Source organism: Notolabrus celidotus, chromosome 2 (genome assembly GCF_009762535.1).
Source record: "Notolabrus celidotus isolate fNotCel1 chromosome 2, fNotCel1.pri, whole genome shotgun sequence".
In the NCBI taxonomy this organism is placed as follows: Eukaryota; Metazoa; Chordata; class Actinopteri; order Labriformes; family Labridae; genus Notolabrus; species Notolabrus celidotus.
This window is the reverse complement of record NC_048273.1, coordinates 17,802,424-17,824,336: the sequence shown is the minus strand read 5'-3', so window position 1 is coordinate 17,824,336 and position 21,913 is coordinate 17,802,424. Positions and strand designations below refer to the sequence as shown.

At 41.6% G+C, this 21,913-nt stretch overlaps 1 protein-coding gene across 1 annotated transcript in view; it reads right to left on the bottom strand.

Annotated features, from left to right (window-relative positions):
- Window positions 1–2,086: 2,086 nt before the first annotated feature.
- Window positions 2,087–21,913, bottom strand: part of elavl4 (ELAV like neuron-specific RNA binding protein 4) — a 62,156-nt gene continuing 42,329 nt past the window's right edge. Inside the window, 3 exon segments of the mRNA XM_034703795.1 lie at window positions 2,087–2,484; window positions 5,399–5,437; window positions 12,059–12,284. Of these exon segments, the coding sequence (XP_034559686.1) occupies window positions 2,157–2,484; window positions 5,399–5,437; window positions 12,059–12,284 (593 nt within the window). The 3' untranslated portion in view covers window positions 2,087–2,156.

Below are 21,913 nucleotides of genomic sequence, written 5' to 3'. Positions count from 1 at the left end.
TTAATCAAGTAATAAATATAGAATAAATACAAATAAATAGAAAAATAAATAGTTTAAAAAATAGATAAGTAAACGAACCAATGCAGTTATATTCTAAGCTTTTGTTCGGTTTCTTTTGCCGCGGCAGCTAACTGAAAGGTAATCCAAATCTTTTTTTTTCTCCACAAGCAACATGACAACAATTGAACAGTTTCCTCACAAGTTTTCTAAGTAACTGAACCACCACTTCATAATAAGTTGTCATATGAAAAAGACAAGCTCAAACAAAAGAACAGTGACAACTCATATAGTACAGTAGATATTGTAAAACAAATGTAGACTATATATGTATATATATATCATCTATTTGTACACAGCAAATAAAGACACAGTTGTCATAGATCCTTTTTAAGGAAACAAATATCTAGACTAACGGAACTAGCTAATCATCATTTAGTTTTGACAAACGTTTCACGCTCAGCAAGTAACCTAAAAGTCAGCAAGCCAAACAGAAAAATACAAAATAAAAGTTTGTTCAGTGATTCTTACAAGGCCCAAGTTCCATAATCTGGTTATTCAGCAAAGAAATAGTCTCACCAGATTTGTGGGCCAACAATAAACAAATATTAAACAAAGAACAGCAGCTCAAGTCAATGCCAACATCGAAGTATTTTTTTTCTTTAAACAACACATAGAACAACAAACTTGGATATTTAAGATATGTGAATAATGTAGTATAGCACCTACTGTTGATCGCTAAAAGGAAGTTCTTTTCAAATGTAAGTTCACAAACGCAGAGCGAAGAAAATGATATAGATAATGTATAGTATGCTCTCTAAATGGATAGATGTGTATATATCTATTTACTGAGATCCCATATTGACTGATGACAAAAACAGGAAAACAAGTGGACAAAGGTTCTTCTTGCTTTGGGCTCTGGACTATAAGGATGGTTAGGCCTCAGAAAGACCCCTCTCCCTTCCCTTTTGGGTATCGCTGTTGAATAATTACGCACTAGTACATATGTGAAAAATTACCAAAATCACCTGCCTCGATTTGCATCCATTTCACAAAACCTTCCATCTACAAAATCGCCGCCATCTTGGATTTCCCAAAAAACAAACGACCTTTGATCCTATAAAGTACCACGGCAGAACGACAAGACAAGGTGGTGCCCCCTCCCTCCCGCCCCAGCCCCCCCTAGTTAGCCAGTCAAAATATTTTTCTCTTTTTTCAAATCCAGATTCTTGTAAAAATTCTTCAATAATTATTATTTTAATTATCATTTATAAAAATAGATCTTCTTTCTCTTTATTTTTATCTTTTTCTAAACGCATTTTTTTCAAGCAAAGAGATCTTCTCTTTGGCAACAGTGTTATTTTTTTCTTAAATTACTGAACGTGTCATCAGGAAAGCTAACCCATCCCCTCCCTCGCCCCATCTCCCTGAACCCCTGTGAGGAAAGACATTATGTTTTGTTTGCGATACAAAACAAAAACAATGTTAGAAATTCTTTTTTTTTTCTACATCAGAGTTACTGGGATAGTGGAATCCCATCAATAATGGATAAGGGGAAGAATTTAATACACACTAAAAATGAATGAATGGTTCACCAATTTAAAAAAGAGCCCCCTCCCTTACATCGACAGGGAGGTATATATATATTTAATACTAACGACAGTGGATCCGGATTTACAAAAGAAAAACAAATCCTGAATCAAGACAGAGAAAAGGTTTCAATCTAAAAAGGACATTCTCTTCTCTGAAATAAGGGGATACAGGGATTTGCTACTGTTTACACAGAAGAGAAAAATCATTTGAACAACCACAACGAACAGAAAGAATATACAACTAAGAGAAGCCTGCATTATCACAGGTGCTTCCAAAAAACTCATGAACATTTTCATCATTTCATTTTTGTAATACTTAGGCAACATTGGCTTATAGGTCCAAAGTTATAATATAAGCCATTTCTAGTTCAATTTGTTTGATGGTTTGTCGGTTGCTTTGTGTTCCAGTTGGAGTTTGAGTTTGCTGCGTTAGATGGCTGTAGTAGGGTGGTAGTGGTAGTGACTTGAGGGGGTTAAGGGATGGGCGGAGGTGGAGGGGGGGTGGGGGGGTTGGGGCAATTTTGGAGCAGACAAAGTCGCGGGGCAACTGCATCTACTTGCTAGAGTTCAGGACTTGTGTGTCTTGTTAGTCTTGAAGGAGACTTGCAAGACGCGGTCGCCCAACCTGTAGCCGTTGAGACTGGCGATGGCCATGGCTGCCTCGTCATAATTCGTCATGGTGACGAAGCCGAAGCCTTTGCACTTGTTGGTGTTGAAGTCACGGATCACCTTGACATTGTTGACCGCACCGAAAGGCCCAAACAGCTGCCAGAGAACACTCTCGTCTGAATCTGGAGACAGGTTGTACACAAAGATGCACCAACCGGTGCCTGTGTGACCGGGGATGTTCATGCCCACCAGGCTGGTCATGCTGTCGATTGTGATGGGGGAGAACCTGAGTGGGGAAGCGGAGTAGGGGAGACGGGGGGAGAGCAGACAGACAGGGAGAGACAAGGGCAAGTTTTGATTGAATAGGTTAAGACACACGGTATAAGTTCATGTCTGCATCTAATGTACATTGAATGGCCCTAACCCGGTGAAAGCTTAACTCCATCCCTGCAAAATGCATCAACAGAATCCTTCAAATCTAAATCTTGTCAAGACTTGTACTTGCTAACATTCTATGTCTGCAGCCATTAAATAACTAGCATAAAATATCATCTGTGAAACGTTTACTGATCAAAGCACTGAAGCTAATCACCAAGCCAGGTGTACAACTGAGAGAAAAATGATGCACATGTATGAATGTGTCGTGTATGTGCATGTTTGTTTATGAATAAATACATGGGTTTCTATGTGTATCTGCAAAGCTACAACTAAATCCTCACTTCTGAAAGGCCTCCAATCAGGAGTGACGACAGTGCAGCATGCTGGGCTATATTTCAGCTGAAGGAGATGCAGGCGAAGGTTCTCTCTTTGTGTCCTTGAGTGGCTCCTTTAGGAGCTAAATTGCAGGAAGTTGTTGAATTAAACCATTGCTAGAAATCCATCAAAGATCATGCACCAGCCTGCTAAATCTGCTCTCATTCGGCTCATAATCTTCTCCTTTTTCTTGTGATGCAAGAGATTTGAATCCTCAGTTGACTTCACTTAATTGCCTTTCCGCTCAAAGGAAAGGAAAAGGGAAAAAAAGTATCCCCACTTTTAAATAAAAGGTAAATGAGATAAAAAGGTTCATTTTTTTTATGCCACCTCTCACCAAGAAACGACTATAGGCATTATTGGGTGTGCTTTAATTGAGATTTCCGCTTTGCTGCAGCTGTCTTAGAGAAGGCTGCCTTCTTAAGGGGAAGGGTGGGAGGGAGGGAAGAGGGAGCAAACTAAATGGAAAATGGAAGCACTTTACAGCCCAGTGGCATTAAGGTATAAAGTGTATTCCTCCCACTCCCCCCGCAGTCTGCAGGGTGTTCTATTCTGCTCTATTCCTGAGCTCGTGGCACTGATCGATAGCGCTGCTTGATGCTCAGGGCCCCCACCCGTCTCTCCAGCGACTATATATGCCCGGCAATCACTACGACCTTCCTGCGTGACTTTGGCCATGTAGAGTTTACATCTGGCCACTGTGGACACTTTCTAAAGAATCTAAGGTGTTTAGCTCCTTCATGATAAGGGCTATCTGCACCTGTAGATAATGACTTTAGGACTGTAGAGGTAAGACTGAATATATTGGGAGATGGCTATCAGTCATTTTAGAAGTGTGTACATTAAAATAATAACAATCAATATGATTTTTATTTTCAATTATCACAACAGCTTTCTGCAGCAGAAAAAGGTTCCATACTAACAGCTTCTTTGTCTTACATATTTCTGGTTTCAATAACTAGTTGAGAATTTTAAGACATTTTTTAGCATAAAGCCGGTGAAGTCTTAACAGCCTTCCTCAGGTTGAGAATTCTTCTGACATGCTTAGCAGCTTTGAAAGTGTTTTGGATTCAAGCTAACGTGGCCACTGCAAGGATGTGCCTGTATATTCATGTGTGAGCATGTGTGTAAATGTTCATGTAAGTGTACCCATCAGAGCAGGACCAAATACTTCCCAATGTTACAGACAAGACCAGGGGTTGCATAGCAACAGTGTGGCTGACCAGATATCTATTCAGTCCTTTGTAAAGGCAACCATCTCCAGCTCTTCACACCTTTCTTCTGTTTCCTTTCCAATGCTAACCTCACTGAGAAGCACTTCTACCTTGATGACAAGCTATACGACCATAATGGCTGAATCAGACACTATTTTCACTTTAGAGAATTATTTAAAGACTTAGAGTGAGGGCAGAGTTCAGTTACTAAGAATTAAATATACAGTCTGAATTCCATTCAACAAAATTACAACTGTTTATGTAAACTTTCTCGGAAAACATTACTCTCAAGCTAAAACTTGCTCTCTGTTTGAGTTGCTAAGCCACCTTCAGATGGTGTCCCCCGTGCTTGCAACATGCAAGATGCCACCGTCAGCACATGAAACATCTATCAATACAGTGGCTGCTGCTCTTGCTTATGTAACACCTATGATAGCGAGAAAGCAAAAATGAAACATGGAGGCGAAAGGAAGGAATTCGAGCAGAGCAGTGCCGAGCAAAGCTGGAGCTGTCTGCAATGAAACAGCATTCCCTGTTTCCAGCAGGGATCCAGGTTCATCCAGCCTTATCCATTGTCCTTGCTGAACACTTTAATCTCCACTACTGCCAACAGAAATTAAGGCAATGTAGACTTTTGTCTTGTTTCCAATGTGCTGATGTAAATCTATCAAATAGAGGATTGTGTTCCTGGCTGATAGTGGATGCAAGAAGATTTTGTTCTAATGGTGTAGTGAGGAAGTACCCTTTAATTCAAAGTGACGAATACAAGTTTTGTTGCTGAACAAATACTATTCCCAAGCTAAAGCTGTCGAGCGACAGTGACAGGCAGGAGAACCTGAATCCGGTAGAAAAATAAACACACCTAGAAATTAGGAGTTGTACACCAGAGAAAAAAATCCATTCAGTACACAGAAAACAACCCAAAACAATCCAAAGAACACCAGCACTTGTCATAATCAAAACAAAGCAAATTCATCACCACTGAAAACAAAGACTGTTTTCTTTTTTTTTCAAACACTTAAAGTAGTTGGTAGAGAATTTCAAACCAACTGAAGATTACGTGAAAGAAAAATTAAATAATACAAAGATGCAGTTGACCTTGAACAAACTGTCAAACGCAAAGTGACTGCAAAAATACAAGAAACAAAAACTAAGAAAATAACAGAAAAAAAGGATATTGAAAAATCATTGAGTCAACATGGACATCTGGCATTGGGTGAAGTTTTTAATTACCTCTTTACGCCATAGGCCATATTAAGCAAATTGTCCAGCCTGTAAAGAGAAGGAGGGTTCTGGGGTTAATGGTGGGCAGATGGTCGACTCACTCAATGGAACTAATGTTACGTCCCTGTAGGAACTGCATGGTTCTCCTCACTCAAGAACAAACAAACCCATCTATAGTTGGTCCATTACACTGAGGAGCCCCACCACAAAATGCTATCATCAGCTAATGAAGTTACAGTACCATCAGTATGGTCGGCACATGATCGGTCGCCCACCGCTGCGCTACTTTAAAGGCTTTAGAAGAATGCTGCACTTGCTAACTCCAGAGTGTTACAGACACATTGCTTTTACAACAGGTGTGACTGTAATCGTTATACATGACTACAGCAGTGGACTGGTCACAGTTAAGTATTACAGACGCGTATATTACAGAGCACTAATAGTGGCAGGGTGGGAGCATAGCATAAGATTCCTATACTAGCATGCTTTGTTAGCCATAGTGCAGCAATATGTCAAATCATCTACTTATTTATGTGCAGGGAATTGCATGGGGTTATTCATACAATTCATGCCGCCACATTGATGGTTCATCAGGAGATGGAGGTTAATAAAATTTGTCATTAAGTTTTGTCAATGAATCGTGCTAACTCAATTGAGAGAACACATCTGAGATGATCGGAAATGATCCAGAGTTCTGTCAGTGTAATGGTTTGGCGTTTGAATGATGGTGAGCGAGAGAGGGGATGATGATTAGAATGTTTTCTATGAGGTGGACCAACAAAAGCACAGGTGAACATAAAACTAGCCTTGAAAAAGTGAATTTTGGCAGGTTAGGTGGAATGGCTGAGTTAGTCAGAAGGTTTCTTCTGTTTAAAAGTTACATTGGGGTTATAGGATCATTTAAGCACTCTCACTTCAACCATTGCAGTCAAAGAAGGTAATCCAGTTTTTGTGTAAGTGTGTGTGTGATTTAGTCTTATGTGTGTCTGTTTGTGAGGCTTCAGAAACCTGTGGGCTGTATAAAATGTTGGCGCTCTTGGATGGATGCAGCCTGCTCTGTGACTCAATGACCTTCATCCGTCACTTGGGTCTGGCCTGTCTTATGTCTTATTAACTCCTCTGGCCTAATGGACAGAGGCCACGGCTTATTGAGCAACAGCTGGCCGGTGACGCCTCGTTCCTCTTGAAAACACCACAAACTCTATGAGTTTGACTCTGCCATCAGGATAGTTTCTCATTGTCTTTTTCAATAAACAAGCATTTCTTGAAACACAACTTCTACACAGTGTTTACCAAAGCCTATAGTGACCACAGAAGCTTTTAAAAATGTAATGCTTACCTGAAAGTAATTCAGGTAGCCATTTTACAACAATGCCATACGCAACATATACATTTTTGTACTAGATAGACACACAACTTTATCATCAACTTATTGCAGCTCAGAGGGTAGTTAGGTTTCAATACTAGCAATGAAAGCTTGTAAGGCACTAACCATAATATTACTATGTACCATTTTATATTAAAGATACACGCATGTTAGAGAGAAGACATCAGTAGTCCTTTAATCAGGTGCAGTTTCACACAAGGATCTCTGGAAATTGTAGTAGTAGAACTCTACGCTCCCAACATGCAGGCTTGCTAGTTGTACCTAAAATCTCTAAAAGTAGTGTGGGAGGTAGAACCTTCAGTTACCAGGCCCCTCTCCTTTGGAATCATCTACCAGTCAGGGTCCTCTCCACTTTTAAGAGTAGACTTAAAACTTTCCTTTTTGATAAAGCTTATAGTTAGAGCTGGATCAGGCTTGGACCAGCTTTTGTTATGCTGCTATAGGCCTAGACTGCCGGGGGAACTGGCACACTGACACACTGGGATCCTAGCTCACCCCCTTCCCCCCAACCCCCTCATCACTTACTTTAACTCTGCCTGTCCCATTAAAGTTACTAAACATAGACCTTTCTGGAGTCCCTGAGCTCCATTGTCTCGTAGATTCCTCTGAGCTGCCGTAGACGTCCTCCTACTGTGGACGATCTGGACTCCAGCTGATACGGACGTGCTGGACTCCAGCGGTAACAGCTTCTACGACTCGTCTCATCACTATCACCTCTCTCTCTTACTCCCCTCTATGTGTCTTTCCAGACCCAACTCGGTCGAGGCATGATGGCTGTCTAACATGAGTCTGGTTCTGCCTGAGGTTTCTGCCTGTTAAAAGGAAGTTTTTCCTTGCCACTGTAACTAGCTAAATACTGCGATGTGCAATGCTCATGATGGATTAAGGTGGGGTCAGACTGAGTCTTACCCTGTCTTGAAGTTGGGTCTCTGTTCATAATTTGACATAGAGTGGTCTAGACCTCCTATGTTTGTAAAAGCGTCTTGAGATAACGTTTGTTGTGATTTGGCGCTATACAAATAAAGATTGATTGATTGATTGATAGTACAGGATTGTGACTAAGGAGAACTCTAATCACCTCCATCATTTTAAAACACCTGTTCACTAATTGCTCTCATTTATGTTTATAGATGTGAATGTTTAATTTAAATATTATTATTAGTTAAATAAAGTTACAAAGCCTGCAATGCACTCACCACATCAAAGTCAAATTACCATAAAATACAGAATACAAGTCACACCAGAATATAAGACGCATCCTGTTTTCCCTTGAGGGAATATATGTTTCCTATAAAATATGTTTATCATTATTAAAAATGTGGAAAAACTAGTTATTATGACTCAATGTCAATTTATTTTCACCTGAAACACATTTAAAACACTCAAACTGTAGCGTGTCTTGGCTTTCTGACTTGGTCGGGGACAGTAACAATCATTTTTCTTTGACATTAAACAGTCTGCTTGTGTGACAATATCCATTCTATCAAGGTAAGTCCACAATGTGTATTTTCAGAGCAGCTGCGCAGCTAATCATTTTTGTTATGTCTTCTTTGCAATCCTGTTAGCTAACAGTATGGAAGTTGAGCTGAGCCTGCTATCAAGCTACAATAGTGGTCATGACAGTTCATGTATGTGACAAAGCTTTAGCCAGAAAGTACAGGAAAAACCTTAAACTTAATCATTACATTTTTTCTGCATTTTGATATATTGGTGGCACCAGAATTTAAGATGCAGCCCACTGTTTGAGATAGAAATGTGGTATTAAGAGTGTGAGTTGTACACCACATTTTTGGGGAAAATATTCACAAAATGGTTTTACACTTGACACTCATGTTTTCCAGTCAATTGTAGCCTCACTTATTGTCTGTGTTCAAAGTGTTCTCGCATTGTTGCACTCTTCTCTTTTTTTAACATGACCAAATAATAAAAAGAAGCCTTAAAACAAAGAAAATAGTGGAGGAGAGGATACACAGAATCATTAAAGATGTAATTAGCCCATTACGTGGGAGGGGAACAAGCAGGCTGCTTTGTGGGTAAATGAGTCAATTGGAGAGGATGCTCAAAGGAGAGGCGCTCCAGGCCCGTGAGCACGAAAGACATCTGCTGGCCGCCGGGCCGTTGGGTCCCAACAAAACAACCTGCTGCTGACTTGCTGACTCTCCCCTTCTCTACCTCTCTACCTCTCTCTCTATCGCTCTCTCTCTTACACATGTATGAATGCACACTGATGCACGCTCACCACGCAAACACTCCAGCTTTTCACACCGCCTCTCCAAGCTCCATCTAAACAATAGGGCTTTTGTGTTTCCCTCAATGCATGTTAATGGAGGAAGGGGCGTTTTTGTCTTTTCTTTTTTGAAACCAAAATCTTTTCAATTAAAATTGTCTCCTGCCCTGGATATAATAGGGCTAATTTGCTAATTAGAACCATTAGTTAACGACAGAGGATCGGAAACGAGCCAGGATCTAGGGCTTGGTGCATTGTGCTGAAGTCGATTATGTTTGCTGTCTTAGAGAGGGACCATATAAGCTCATTAAATGTTCACTTGTGTTGCATGTGATTTGGTCACACAGGATAGATGTAATTATGTCTGTAGCATGATTGTACTGTATCCTACCAAGTCTTTTTTAAATTGGGTATTACCTGGGGGTAGCAGCATGTTAAAGCATATTAAACAAGCAAAGAGTATCTAGTTTATCATCCTGAATGGATTGTTTTTTAAGAAATAATTTAAAATGGTACTTAGTTTGAGGCATATACTGTTTTATAACCTTAAAAATCATCTATGTGAGATATCTTAACTTTAATCTAATTTTGTTTTGTCTGGATAGAAAGAAAAGGCGATGGATGAGGTTCAACTGAACACTGTGTTGTTTTAAGGGAAAATAGTCAGTTGCACTGTTGTCCTGAGCTAATTTGGTAGAAAAAAAGAAACTGCACATTTTAAACTTTGAAAGTGTTGAGGTTTTGGTCGAGGGCTTGGGAGCAGAGAGCAGAAGCACAGGGACACAGTGAGGAAGAGTCCTGTGGTTGTGAGTTGTGATGAGAAGCGACAGCTCTCCTGCAGAGCCTGTAAATTGGCTTGGCGTATCACAGACACACAGCCACGCTACATCGCTCAGGTGTCACACCAGGGAAGCCGCTCCACAAGAAAAATACCTTCCAAGCTCTGACTTTGATGGAGAGTAAACAGCACGACCGGCTTAGTGTTATTGAAAAAGAGGAAATTGTATAAGCACATATTCTGGCTACGATTCTGAAATGTTCTTGTTGGATTGGATGATTGTGATATCATATCATGACTTGTTTTTTGTCCTGCTTTTTGTAGTTGGTAAAAGATAATTCATAACATTTAGATTTGAAGAACAAATTATGTGTCATTAGAGAGTGACAGGATATGACCAGAGGGATAAAATATATACAGTAAGTTAGCCATTTACTGTATATGATGTTAAATGATAGCTTATTGTAAAGATCTCTGACCTGGGCAAAAACCTGACATGAGACCACTTGATTTAATTAAAATGAAATGAGGTTAAAACTACAAATCCACATGTGTCCATTGTTCATTGTTCATCACTCAAGACGTTAATCTGTTTTTATACCTTCAGCCTCACCTCAGGAAGTAGTGCAGTATTAAATGCAGATCCTCATCTAACATATTTATTTTTATAATGTACTTGTATGCAAAATGAGCCAAACTGCAAAAAATACACTATCATAGTTAATTTCATCAATATGGCAGTAACAGGCAAATATAGGCTTTATATTTCATAAACTCTTTTGTTTGATAAACATTTACAATATCCTAATCCATGTTTTTGCCCAGGTCTCACAGGAAATTTTCGGGATGTGTTGGCTTAATGGCAGCATGATGAAATGAGGGGAAATACACATTTGTGAACGACAGAACCCCACAGTCTCTTCTGAACAGTTCCTCTCTGATCTGGGTGGACCCACACAGAGCACTCACAGGGCCTGCTTATTGACACCTGCACCAGGTGCACAACTAACATCTGTTTGTTCAAAAGAGGGACGTGTTTGCTCAAATCAATGTTCACAGGAAAAAAAGTTGCATCATTGTTTGTACACAGACATGGCTGTGAGTCATGCTCTGGTTGTGTGGGCGTTGTATCCCCTGTTCGAACACCATAAATTGCATTTGGTGCAAATGTTTTCCAAATCAGGCCTGTTGTTCGGAACAAATGTTTCCTTTACTGAATGTGTTTATGGTCACAGAAACCAAGAATAGTTACTGTTAAGTTGAAGACTGATTATATCAAACCTTTTCATGTCAACATATCAAATAGCACTGGTTGTCACACCAAAAGCACCGGAGTGCAAAACTTTCAGTTTTTCAAAACAGTCAGACACCATGGAGCGTCATACTTGTTTTTATAGCCTTATCATTATTTGTTTGTGTGTTAATCCTGCTCTTGCTATCAAATATAGATTACTTTCCATCTTAACTTGAAAACATTAACTTGGAGATTCCCAACCTTTCGAGCAGATGGCCCCAGTGACCTCATTCTTATTCTAATTCTGGTTATATCTGGGTCACTTGGGTTTCATTTGGTTACATCATATTGTCTCGAAGTGGAGGATGAGAATCGATGGGAGCCACTGGCTCCAGAAAGTACTAGTTTTTGTTCTGACCATCATTTTTATTTCAACATTATTTAAAGAAACCATGCCTTATTTTGTCACTTTGGTTATGGCTCCTAATACTGCAGTTCCCAAGATCTTTTATCACTGTTACTATAAAGAAACAGCCTTCAAAGCCTTTAATTAGAACTAAAGCCAATACAAGATACTTTGCTTTTACAGTAATGAACAAGATGATGTCACAGTTGCAGAGTGGTTCAAACTGCTCTTAATTCAACCAAAAATCCAAATGTGAATTAATTCAAGCTCAATGTGTAATCACTAGTTCAAAGGCTTAATCCTGCCATAGCCTGCAGGAGTATATGACAAAATATTAAACACTTTATGATTGTGACGTTTTCTAATGTAGGTCTTTCGTACTGATGACTCAAATTGAGTCAACATTGTTGCAGGAATTGACTTCACTTCATTAAGGGCTCTTGGTGGGGTCATCAAATAAATATCAGTCAGCTCCCAAGGCTGGGAAACTCCACATCAACTACACACCTTTGAAATTAAATAGCAGGATTAAATGTCCATGCTTCGACAACGCAACCGTAACCCTTTACTTCATTGTTATGTCTCTACACCACTTGGTTCCACCATAACCATCTCCAAGCTCCGCCCCATCACTCACCTGAACCTCTGAGCCTGATGGTGGAGGGGACCCGGGTATCGGCGGTTGGGAGACTGGTAGAGTTGTGAAAGGAGGGCTTGGCTGGTCTTCTGGCTGGGGTTGTTGGCGAACTTGACGGTGATGGGCTCGGCAGCACCTGATGGCTTCTGTCCATTCAGGCCCTTGATGGCCTCTTCTGCCTCTATCCTCTTATCAAAGCGGATGAAGCCCACACCTCGGGAACCACCTGCGGGGCCAGCAGATCACAAACAAACACAGGTCCCTTTTACTTTACAGGGTTTGGACACAACAGATGCAGTCATTACATTTGTACTGTGTTACCGTGCTTGGATGTGTTTTGATATTTCACTTCCAAACGTACCCTCAAGACTTTCACACATGGCAGAAACAGTTTCATTTGTTTTGAGTTTTTCCTGTACTGCTCCATCTACTGGCATCAGCTGTTGATAATATCTAAAATGTAATATCAGGTCCTGGGGAGCATGCAAGATCTGATACCGTAACTGCCCCCCTAAATATCATCTGGTTCCACAGTATGATAAAGAGGCAAAAACGTAACACAAAAAATGAGGCTACAACTTGTAGCTTGATATTATTATAAACTCTGTGCAGCACTATACGTACATTTCTATTTTTCCAAGACATTTTCTTATACACATGGGAGTATATTTCATAGTGTTTATGTACTCTGATAACAAATATATTCATTAGACTATGTGATTTGTTTAGCTGTGACTGAGGATATGAAGTTGTATTGTGGTTTGGCCCTCTGTCTGTTTAAAGCCTCACAGTCAGTTCTTCCCTCATGCCAGCTGCAGCCACAGTCAGCCCTACACACACTCGTCTCACATTGTTGTCTGTGACATTTGAGCCGTTTCCTTGGAGACATTTTTTGACTGCCACCTGAGAGAAACATTTAGAGCTGTGCTTCCTGGGAGGTCCTTTATTGGTGTCTGTGAATGCTCTGTGTGTGTTACTGACTGTTTTATATACATATGTGTGTTTGTGTGTGAATGTGCGTACTGGTATCTATTAATGGATGCTATGCCTGGTTTTAATGAGGCTGCCTAGATGGCCCAGAGGATGCTCGCTCAGTGACAGCAGCACTCTGCCGAAGAGACTATTTACATAATACTGTGTGCACACAAGCATGTCTGTGTGACTGAGACTGAATAAAAGAGAGGCAGCGAGAAAGAGGGGAATTTGTGTTTGAGCATTATTGTGTGCTCGCTCTTTCTCACACATGAAAACTCTCCTTATTGTTATTCCACATTTTTGTACATGCCATCCCTCTCCCCATTTCTGTTGTATAATTCCTGTTGGCCTGCCTCGTGGTGCTCCCTCTTCTGAATTCTTATTCTGACAAACACCTTGACCAGCTCACTCCCCTTTGTTCTCTTTCTCTCTCCAGGACAAAAGCAGCACAAGGTTATTTACTTTGCAGCCAGGCTGAAAAATAAAAATCTTCTCTTTGAAAGCCAATTATCGTTGGAAAATATCTTTGATATCGCAAGTCTAGTATTTTATTTAAATCTAGGGAATTTCAGGTCAAGATTATTTTTTGTCTTCTGAGAAATATGTATAAATATTACTATTGGTTTGAGATTGGATTTCATAATCATAAAATATACTTTTTGCTGAAAGACAGACTTCAGAAATACAATTCCCAGTGCAAACACTGTATTTTTCCCTTTCTTTTTTTGCTTACTTGGAGAGACTTAGTAGCTCATTTGCACTTTCTCTGCAATTCCTCACTTCTTTCAAATACTGGGAGTCTTTTCCTAGCTGTCAACACTGCAAAAAGGACCTCATTTACTCTAAACTGTGCTGATCCATGATTCTTCTACAGCAGTAAACAACTTTTGGGTGCAGTAGGGACATAAACCCCATGTGACCACTGTTCAAATCAATCTGCTGCTTTTTATGAAATGTGGTAGATTTTCAGTAAGAGATGATGTTTTTGTTGGGAGTTTTATCAAAAAGGTTTGGACTCTGAATCTCAAACACAAAAGAAACAATGTCACTTCATGGTCACAACTGACCACACACACTCTGAACCACAGCATTTCCTCTCTGACTGCTGGGTGATCTCATTAACTCTTATTCAGTGTAAGTGATCCATTTTTATTCTCGTTTTTTACCTTTCTGCCTGTCCCCTGACAGACTTTCACAATTTTGCCTTCCTCACTTCCTCTTGTGCCAACTCTGTACCTGTACGTTTTAATTAGCTTGTCAGAAGCAGAGAAATAATAATCCTAACAGGATCTGCACAGTCTAAACAACAGCCATTGCTGTGCTGTGTTTTTTTCTTTATTCATCACCATAGTTGTCATGCATGTGCTGTATGTGAGGTAAAGCGCGGGTAATTTCTGTGTCTTTTGGGAGACAGAGTTTTTTTTGAGAATAAAGCCAGTAACTGTGATTGCTAACACACATTTGTATTTTTTGGGATTTGTAAATTAACCAAGCATGAGCGCTCATCCAGCACCGCGCCTCATCTTGATTATAGTCATTTCTGCTCAATTTCATGACAGTTACTGCCATAAGGCACTTAGCAACCTCGAGAGCCTTGCTCAAGGGCACCTCAGCAGTAGTTAAAGAGGAGGAGAGAGCATTGCTCATTCACTTCCTCCACTGAGACAAAAGGGGGGGAAAGAGGGGACTGTATTTGTCCTTTAATCCTCACACTTGTTTGGCCTTGAGCTGTTCCTAAGCTGTTTCTGGCTGGAGGGCCCCTGGACAAATGCTTGGCATACAGATGAAAGCATGGCACAAACACACACATGTAAATACACACACTAAAACACACACATCCTTAAGTGATGACTTGAAGAGGTGCTACTGAGAATGAAGTATGACAAGACGAATAGAGAGGTGTGTGGTCATATGTAATCACGTTCACTGTGACTGAAGCAGTTTGTTTATATACCAGTGTGTGTGTGTGTGTGTGTGTGTGTGTGTGTGTGTGTGTTTGTGTTGTGAGTCCTTTTAAGTGAGCACCAGACACTCTTGTCCTTGAATTTGTTCAGTAGCACTGAAAGGAGGTGAGAGGGGTGAGGTGGTTGTTGACCCGATATTTATAATATTCTTAACAAAACCTGTGTGTGTGTGTGTGTGTGTGTGTGTGTGTGTGTGTGTGTGTGTGTGTGTGTGTGTGTGTGTGAGTGTGCGTGTGTGTTTGTGAGTGTGCGTGTGTCTGATCGTGATGATAACCATGTATTATGTGGAGCAATCTGACAGTATAATATGGATATGTACATACATGACATGTACTCAGATACCATCTATCAGAAACCAGTGAAGAGCCTGGGGAAAGTCTTTGACTGCAGCCTGAGAGACACTGCATCCATTCGAGCCACCAACCAAGAACTGGAAGCCTGGCTAACTGCAGTGGACAAGTCCGGGCTGCCTGGCAAGTTCAAGGCCTGGATTTACCAACATGGCATCCTCCCACGAATTCTCTGGGCCCTCTTGGTCTATGATGTCCCAATATCCACAGTGGAGGGCTTTGAGAGGAGGGTCAGCAGGTTCCTACGGAAGTGGCTCGGACTACCACGGAGCCTGAGCAGCATCGCTCTGTACGGGCAGAACAACAAGCTGAAGCTCCCGTTCAGCAGCCTGAATGAAGAGTTCATGGTGTCCCGTACTAGAGAGGTGCTGCAATACCGGCGACCCAAAAGTCTCCCAGGCTGGGATTGAGGTCAGGACGGGACGGAAGTGGAAGGCTGCAGAGGCTGTCGATGTCGCTGAGGCACGGCTAAGGCACAGGGTGCTGGTGGGCACAGTGGCTCGTGGAAGAGCTGGCCTGGGTAGCAGCAAAACACCTCGCTACAACAAGGCACAGGGAAAGGACAAGAGGTCACTGATCCAAGAGGAGGTGAGAGCAGCAGTCAAAGATCAGCGAACAAGCAGGATGGTTGGTATGCGGCAACAGGGAGCCTGGACGAGATGGGAACAAGCCGTGGAGCGCAAAGTCTCATGGACCGAGCTGTGGAAAGCTGAGCCCCACCGAATAAAATTCTTAATCCAGGCTGTCTATGACGTTTTGCCAAGCCCATCCAACTTGTTTTCCTGGGGCATGGTTGAGTCACCAGCGTGCCCTTTGTGCCTGAAGAGAGGGACCCTGGAGCACATCCTCAGCTGCTGTTCAAAAGCCCTGGGCGAGGGGCGTACCGCTGGCGCCACAACCAAGTTCTTAAGGCCATAGCGGACACCATCTGCAGTGGAATTAACCACTGCAAGCGCCTCCATCCAGTGAAGAAAACAATGTCTTTCGTCAGAGCTGGGGAGAAGCCTAAATCAGCTGCCAGGACCACCTCCTCTGGCCTGCTCGCAACGGCGCAGGATTGGGAGCTGAAAGTTGACCTGGGGAAGCAATTGAAGTTCCCAGAAACTGTAGCCAGAACATCGCTAAGGCCAGACCTAATGCTGATCACGGAAACCTCCAAGCAGGTCATTCTCTTGGAACTCACCGTGCCCTGGGAGGACCGCATTGAGGAGGCCAATGAGAGGAAGAGGGCAAAGTACACTGAGCGGGTGGAACAATGCCGAAGCAACGGGTAGCGAGCAAGGTGCGAGCCCATTGAGGTGGGATGCAGAGGGTTTGTGGGCCAGTCCCTATGCAGGGCCTACAATATGCTCTGCATCACAGGGAGCAGTAGGCGAAGGGCCATGAAGTCGGCCACAGAGGCGGCAGAAGTTGCCTCAAGGTGGCTGTGGATTAGGAGAGGAGACCCATGGGTGGGGTAGAGCTACCTGGACACAAGCCAGGGCTTGATCAACCCCGGCTGGGTCGCCTGGTTGAGGGTGTCTGATTGTTGAAAGACCCGAAACACCCAATGACCCCAGGTTACATCACTGATGATGTGTCCAGGTGCATCACAAGTTGATGTATTTCACAAGAGTCGAACATCAACAATGGTGATATTTGCCCTTTTAACAGATATCAGAAATGAAAGGCTGTGCACTGACGTCACTATCAGATGTTTCTCTGCATCTTATGCCATCTTATCTTTATCACATCAGTTGAAAGCTGGAAAGCTAATATACCTGACTGCTGCTGATTAAGAGAAGAGGTATTATATTGGAAGAAGAATTCATGTGTTTGATAAACTCTGATTTGTTTTCATAGCCAAATGTAAAAGAAAATGTCGGCAGTGTTGGAGAATAACAAAGATCAGCCACATGCAGTTTTGTAGAACATGATCTAGTGACATTGCATGAGGAGGGATGACTGACAAAAGTTTCAATACATCACATAACGCATTTGAAACACAGACAGGAAGAGTCACAAAAAAAGGAATGGATAAAACATAAGAATCTGTTAAATTACTATTTTAAACATCTTTATCAGTATCAGCCTCGACTTTCACAAACAGTAAGTCTCTACAAAGACAAATGAGCTATTTCAGGCTAGGGCCTCATGGGCAACACTTGTCAAGAAGAAAGATGAATGTTGCAGATGCCTTTCTCATTGAACTTCCTTCACATTAAAACAAATATAGAATATTAATCTCAACTTTAAATATTGCTCACATATCTATCTTAGTAACAAACTGTTGCAATTAATAAAAAGACGCAAGAAATTTTCATGAAGCTACAACATGTGTTTTACTAGTTTGAAAGCTCTGTCACAACGTATTAATGCATATTTTTCTCCTGTTTAACATTATAACAAAAACAAACTTGGAATCTATGAAGCAAGCTGCGGGTTTAGCAAGTCCAACCTAATGACTGTCCTTTCAACTAGCCCCAGAAGCGTCGGCTACTTATCAACGTCCAGCCAGCCATACAGGCAACATTAGAGCACAATGCACTTACTAAGGTACAGCAATTTGTCTCTCTCTCTTCTTCTCACTCTCTTTTTCTGCCCTCCCTCTCCTCCACAGTAATCAACAGAGGCTTATGTAACTCTCTCTACCTGTGCTTATCTCTCTCTAACACACACCGACAGGCACATTTGCTGCCTTACCAATAACACGCTAGCTCATTCTGGGGAGGGGGAAACAGAGAGAGAGAGAGAGAGAGAGAGAGAGAGAGAGAGAGAGAGAGAGAGAGAGAGAGAGAGAGGTTGGGGGGGACCAGGAAGCAGGTGCTGGGGGTTGGGGTTGTGCAAGACAGGAGTGAATTGGAGAGAAGAAAAAGAGCAGGGGCTGAGAAGTAAGGGAAGGCGAGGACAAAAGGAGAGAAGGTGAAAGAGGAGAGTGTTAGGAGGTGACAGTAAAAAGATGATGATGAAAGGAAACAGTGCTATTCTTGCTCGCTCCTGCCCAAACAAAGCCGCTCTTTCTCTAAAACCCACTATCATTTCCCCCAAACAACTGACTGACTGACGGAGAGAAATGACTGCTCCTCTGAGAGACCAGGAGAGAGGGGAGGGTGAAACCTGGCTGCTGCGTTATGAAAGACAGGCACTTCCTTTTCAGTTTTCGAGCTTCCAGTACATTGTTTACTTGAAGGCAAGCCCATACAAACACTCAGGTATACACACGCCCTGATGCAAGCATTCATAGGCAAAATCTTTGAATGTTTTCAGGTAGTCTGCTACGCTGTGTCCCATCCTTTTATCCTTAACTTCAGCAGCTATACTGTGCCAGCCGTATCAAATGATTAGCCTTGCTTTTCCAAAAGATTTATAATATGGCAGAGGCAGAAACAAACCCTCTTCCTGCTGTCTTTTAATTACAAGGAGAAAAAAAATGCAGTGTCCTTGTTTAAAGCAGCGTTAGTGTGCATAGGTACAGATGGCGTTTTAAAAAGCAACAAGAGGAGAAACGTAGAGACTTTGAAGAGTGGAGGTGCCCTGTGCTTTAGCCTTTGTCAGAGCAGAGCTTCTACCATCTGTCTGGTATGTGTGCATGTGTATGTGTGTGCGCATGTAATGACGTGCATATCTGTACGTGCTTGTGTGTGCACGTGTGTCTGCTACCACAGAGAGAGTGTGCACTCTACAGATTATGTTTGGGGGGGGCGATGGATAGTAGGAGTCAAGGCTGCAGTCATACCACCTTGAGGGTGCACCTCTCTGCTCGTGTTACCTTGACCGTTCTGTTCTCTGCTACTGAACAGACAGAGAACAGGGATTCAGTGTGGTGTCAGTCTGAAGGAGAACATCCATTATTCAAGTCAAGAGAAGAGAGAATGCACCAAGTGAGCAGAGGAAGAGTGATTCCTTTGAGAAAAATAGTGCAAACATGAGTGGTGTGAATACAAGAAGAAGCTGAAAACCAAACCTTAGAGCTAAAGAACTATACAGCTTTGTAAATATTCTTTTAGGGCTCCATTTTCATGCCTCTGGAAAGACTAGCACTATGAAGTGGTGCTTCCCTGAACTTAAACTTAAGTTAGTTTTGGTGTTGAGTATCCAGGTGCATGCAGATGAGTTCATATATCAAGATTAGGGATGCACCGAAATGAAAATTCTTGGCCGAAACCTAAAATGAGGAAGCCAAGGCCGAAAACCGAAACACCAAAATAAATTATTACGCCAATTATTAGTAAGAAGACCGGTGACAGTTGTAATATTTCACTCCTTGGATTTATTTTTTATTCTTAGATTAAGCCATGTATTTTCTGTTTGTGTTGCTCAGGCATTTTCTAGGCCATGTATTAGCAGACACTTGAAGCTAGTTTGTATAGCAGGTTGAACACACTGGGTTAAAAGAGCTCAAAGTTATAGACAGAAATGTCAAAAATGTTACAACTGTCCCCGGTCTCCCCTGCCATTATATTTATGGCTATGACTGTGTGCTAACCTCACTAAAATCAAAGATCTCATTGAACATATCAGACTACAAGGGTGCATGCCCCTCATCTGGTTCAGAGAGACCTTTTTTATGTGCTCTGTTCTCCTTCTCCTACGCTGTGCACTTCTCCATCTCCAAGTGGGTTCTCTGCATCCACCGAGGCCTGGAAAATTTTCAGTGGCTGAATTTTTGGTGCATCCCTAACAAAGATGGCTGTGTTCTGGTGAGAATTGGTGTGGATGTTAAAGGTAGGGTATCTCTATAACTGGGAGTTATAGTTTGGGAAATTGCAACAGGATGAAAGAAACAAAAATACAAAAATGTGCTGCTAAATATTACCGCTAATTTTCATGTCTAAATTGCTGTGATAGTCTGTGACCTGCATTGCTGTATGTAAGTGACAAGGTTTTCCTATGGTTAAGTAAAATGCAACAATCTTAAAGTGGCGGGGCAAATACAGATGTCCAATATCCAGCTGTTTGCAATTCAAAACAAGCCAATTTTAGAGTGCAGGACAAGGAATACTAGGTATCTTGAGTAAATTATATGTCGCTGGCATAAGCATGCTACAGAATAATGTCATACAATGCAACGCACCTATACACATGTAACTGGTTTTCCTGGGGACACTCTAGACTCTCTTCGATCTGCTCATGTCTCTCTTGCTCCGTGTCTCATTCTTTCATCTAAAAATACCAAACTACAATGGATAAGAGCTGTGTGATTTTTGGCTTTCTTCCCAAATTATCAGGCCAAAGTGGTGTTTCAGTTATTACTGCAATAGCTTCAGTGACATCTTCAAGGGGTGAGTCACAAAGCAAGCAATCTTCAGACTATTTTGGCAGAAGTGACTATAGTTGCATGTAAACATAATCACATTTTATAGCCTCAGTCAGTAACAGTTCCAGTGTTGATCACTGAGTGCAAATAAAAATGTGCAACCAAACACGACATGACCAGACTTCCGATACTTCCATAAACATAATCTTAACTTTAAAAGGCACATCATGTGCTTCAGGCAGCATGTTTGTAATGCAGCACTGAACTTCACAAACAATGCAGTGTTTTTATGTTGTAGTGGAAGAGCAAGTCTGAGATTTTTTCAGACAGCTTTAATATCCAGAATACAGCTTGCCAGTAAATAACACCAAAAGGTCTGAAAAGCTTTCAAACATGGATGCCTCATATCAGCAAAATTTCAAGGTAACTCTACTTTAATTTAATGCTATTTTGATCAGGAGCAGCATGCCTATCATACAGCTGAGCTCAATGCCAAAAAACTTGTAATTTGTTATTAGTAATACTGGCAATTATTATCTTTAGTTGCATGATGCTGTGAGCACTCATGACTTATTATAGGAATCATTCCCATTGCTTCCTTCCATCCCACATGAAGGCAACACAGCACCAGCCTTTTCAATGCCAGTCCTAACACACACATGAAATCAATTTAGTTTCAAATAAGACTTTGTAGTAGCTGAGGATGAAGGTTGTGTTTGCATTCATTGATCAGGTAAGCAGTGACATCTGCTCGAGTACGGGTCAGCAAGGGGGTAGAAATGGCCAAGTATTGATCCAAAATGTTCATAAATCTGTTTCAAATTTAGACCAGCTATCGGAGCCCGCTGTCTTTCCTGCAGGTTAGAAACCAAGTAAGGGGAATCCAGCCTGCACTATTTGCACCAGTAAAGAGACAAAATATGTTTCTCCATTCATAGGTAATCAATTGACAGAAAAAGGGAGTGAAGAGGCAGAAGAGAGAGAGGAAGAGGTGGAGAGATATCCTTGTAAATGTGATGTTGTGTTCTCTCCCTGAGTCTCTGGGGCAATTTGGCAGTTTAGTGGTATTTGTTTCAGCCGCCTCTGACTGAGACTGATGCTAACTGTGATGTTTTCAAAGTTCCTTCTTGTCTTCATGAACAGAAGAGTGACTGCAGGGTGCATCCTGCTGATGAGGAGGTCATTTAGAGAACAGACTTCATGTTCCCAATTTAGCAAGGGAGGAGATGGGATCATTGGCCCATCTGGTACTGGTCACTGGATAACATCCATCATTTAAACAACCATGTAGCATTGCTGTTTCTATGAATTGTTATCTGGGCATCCCAAC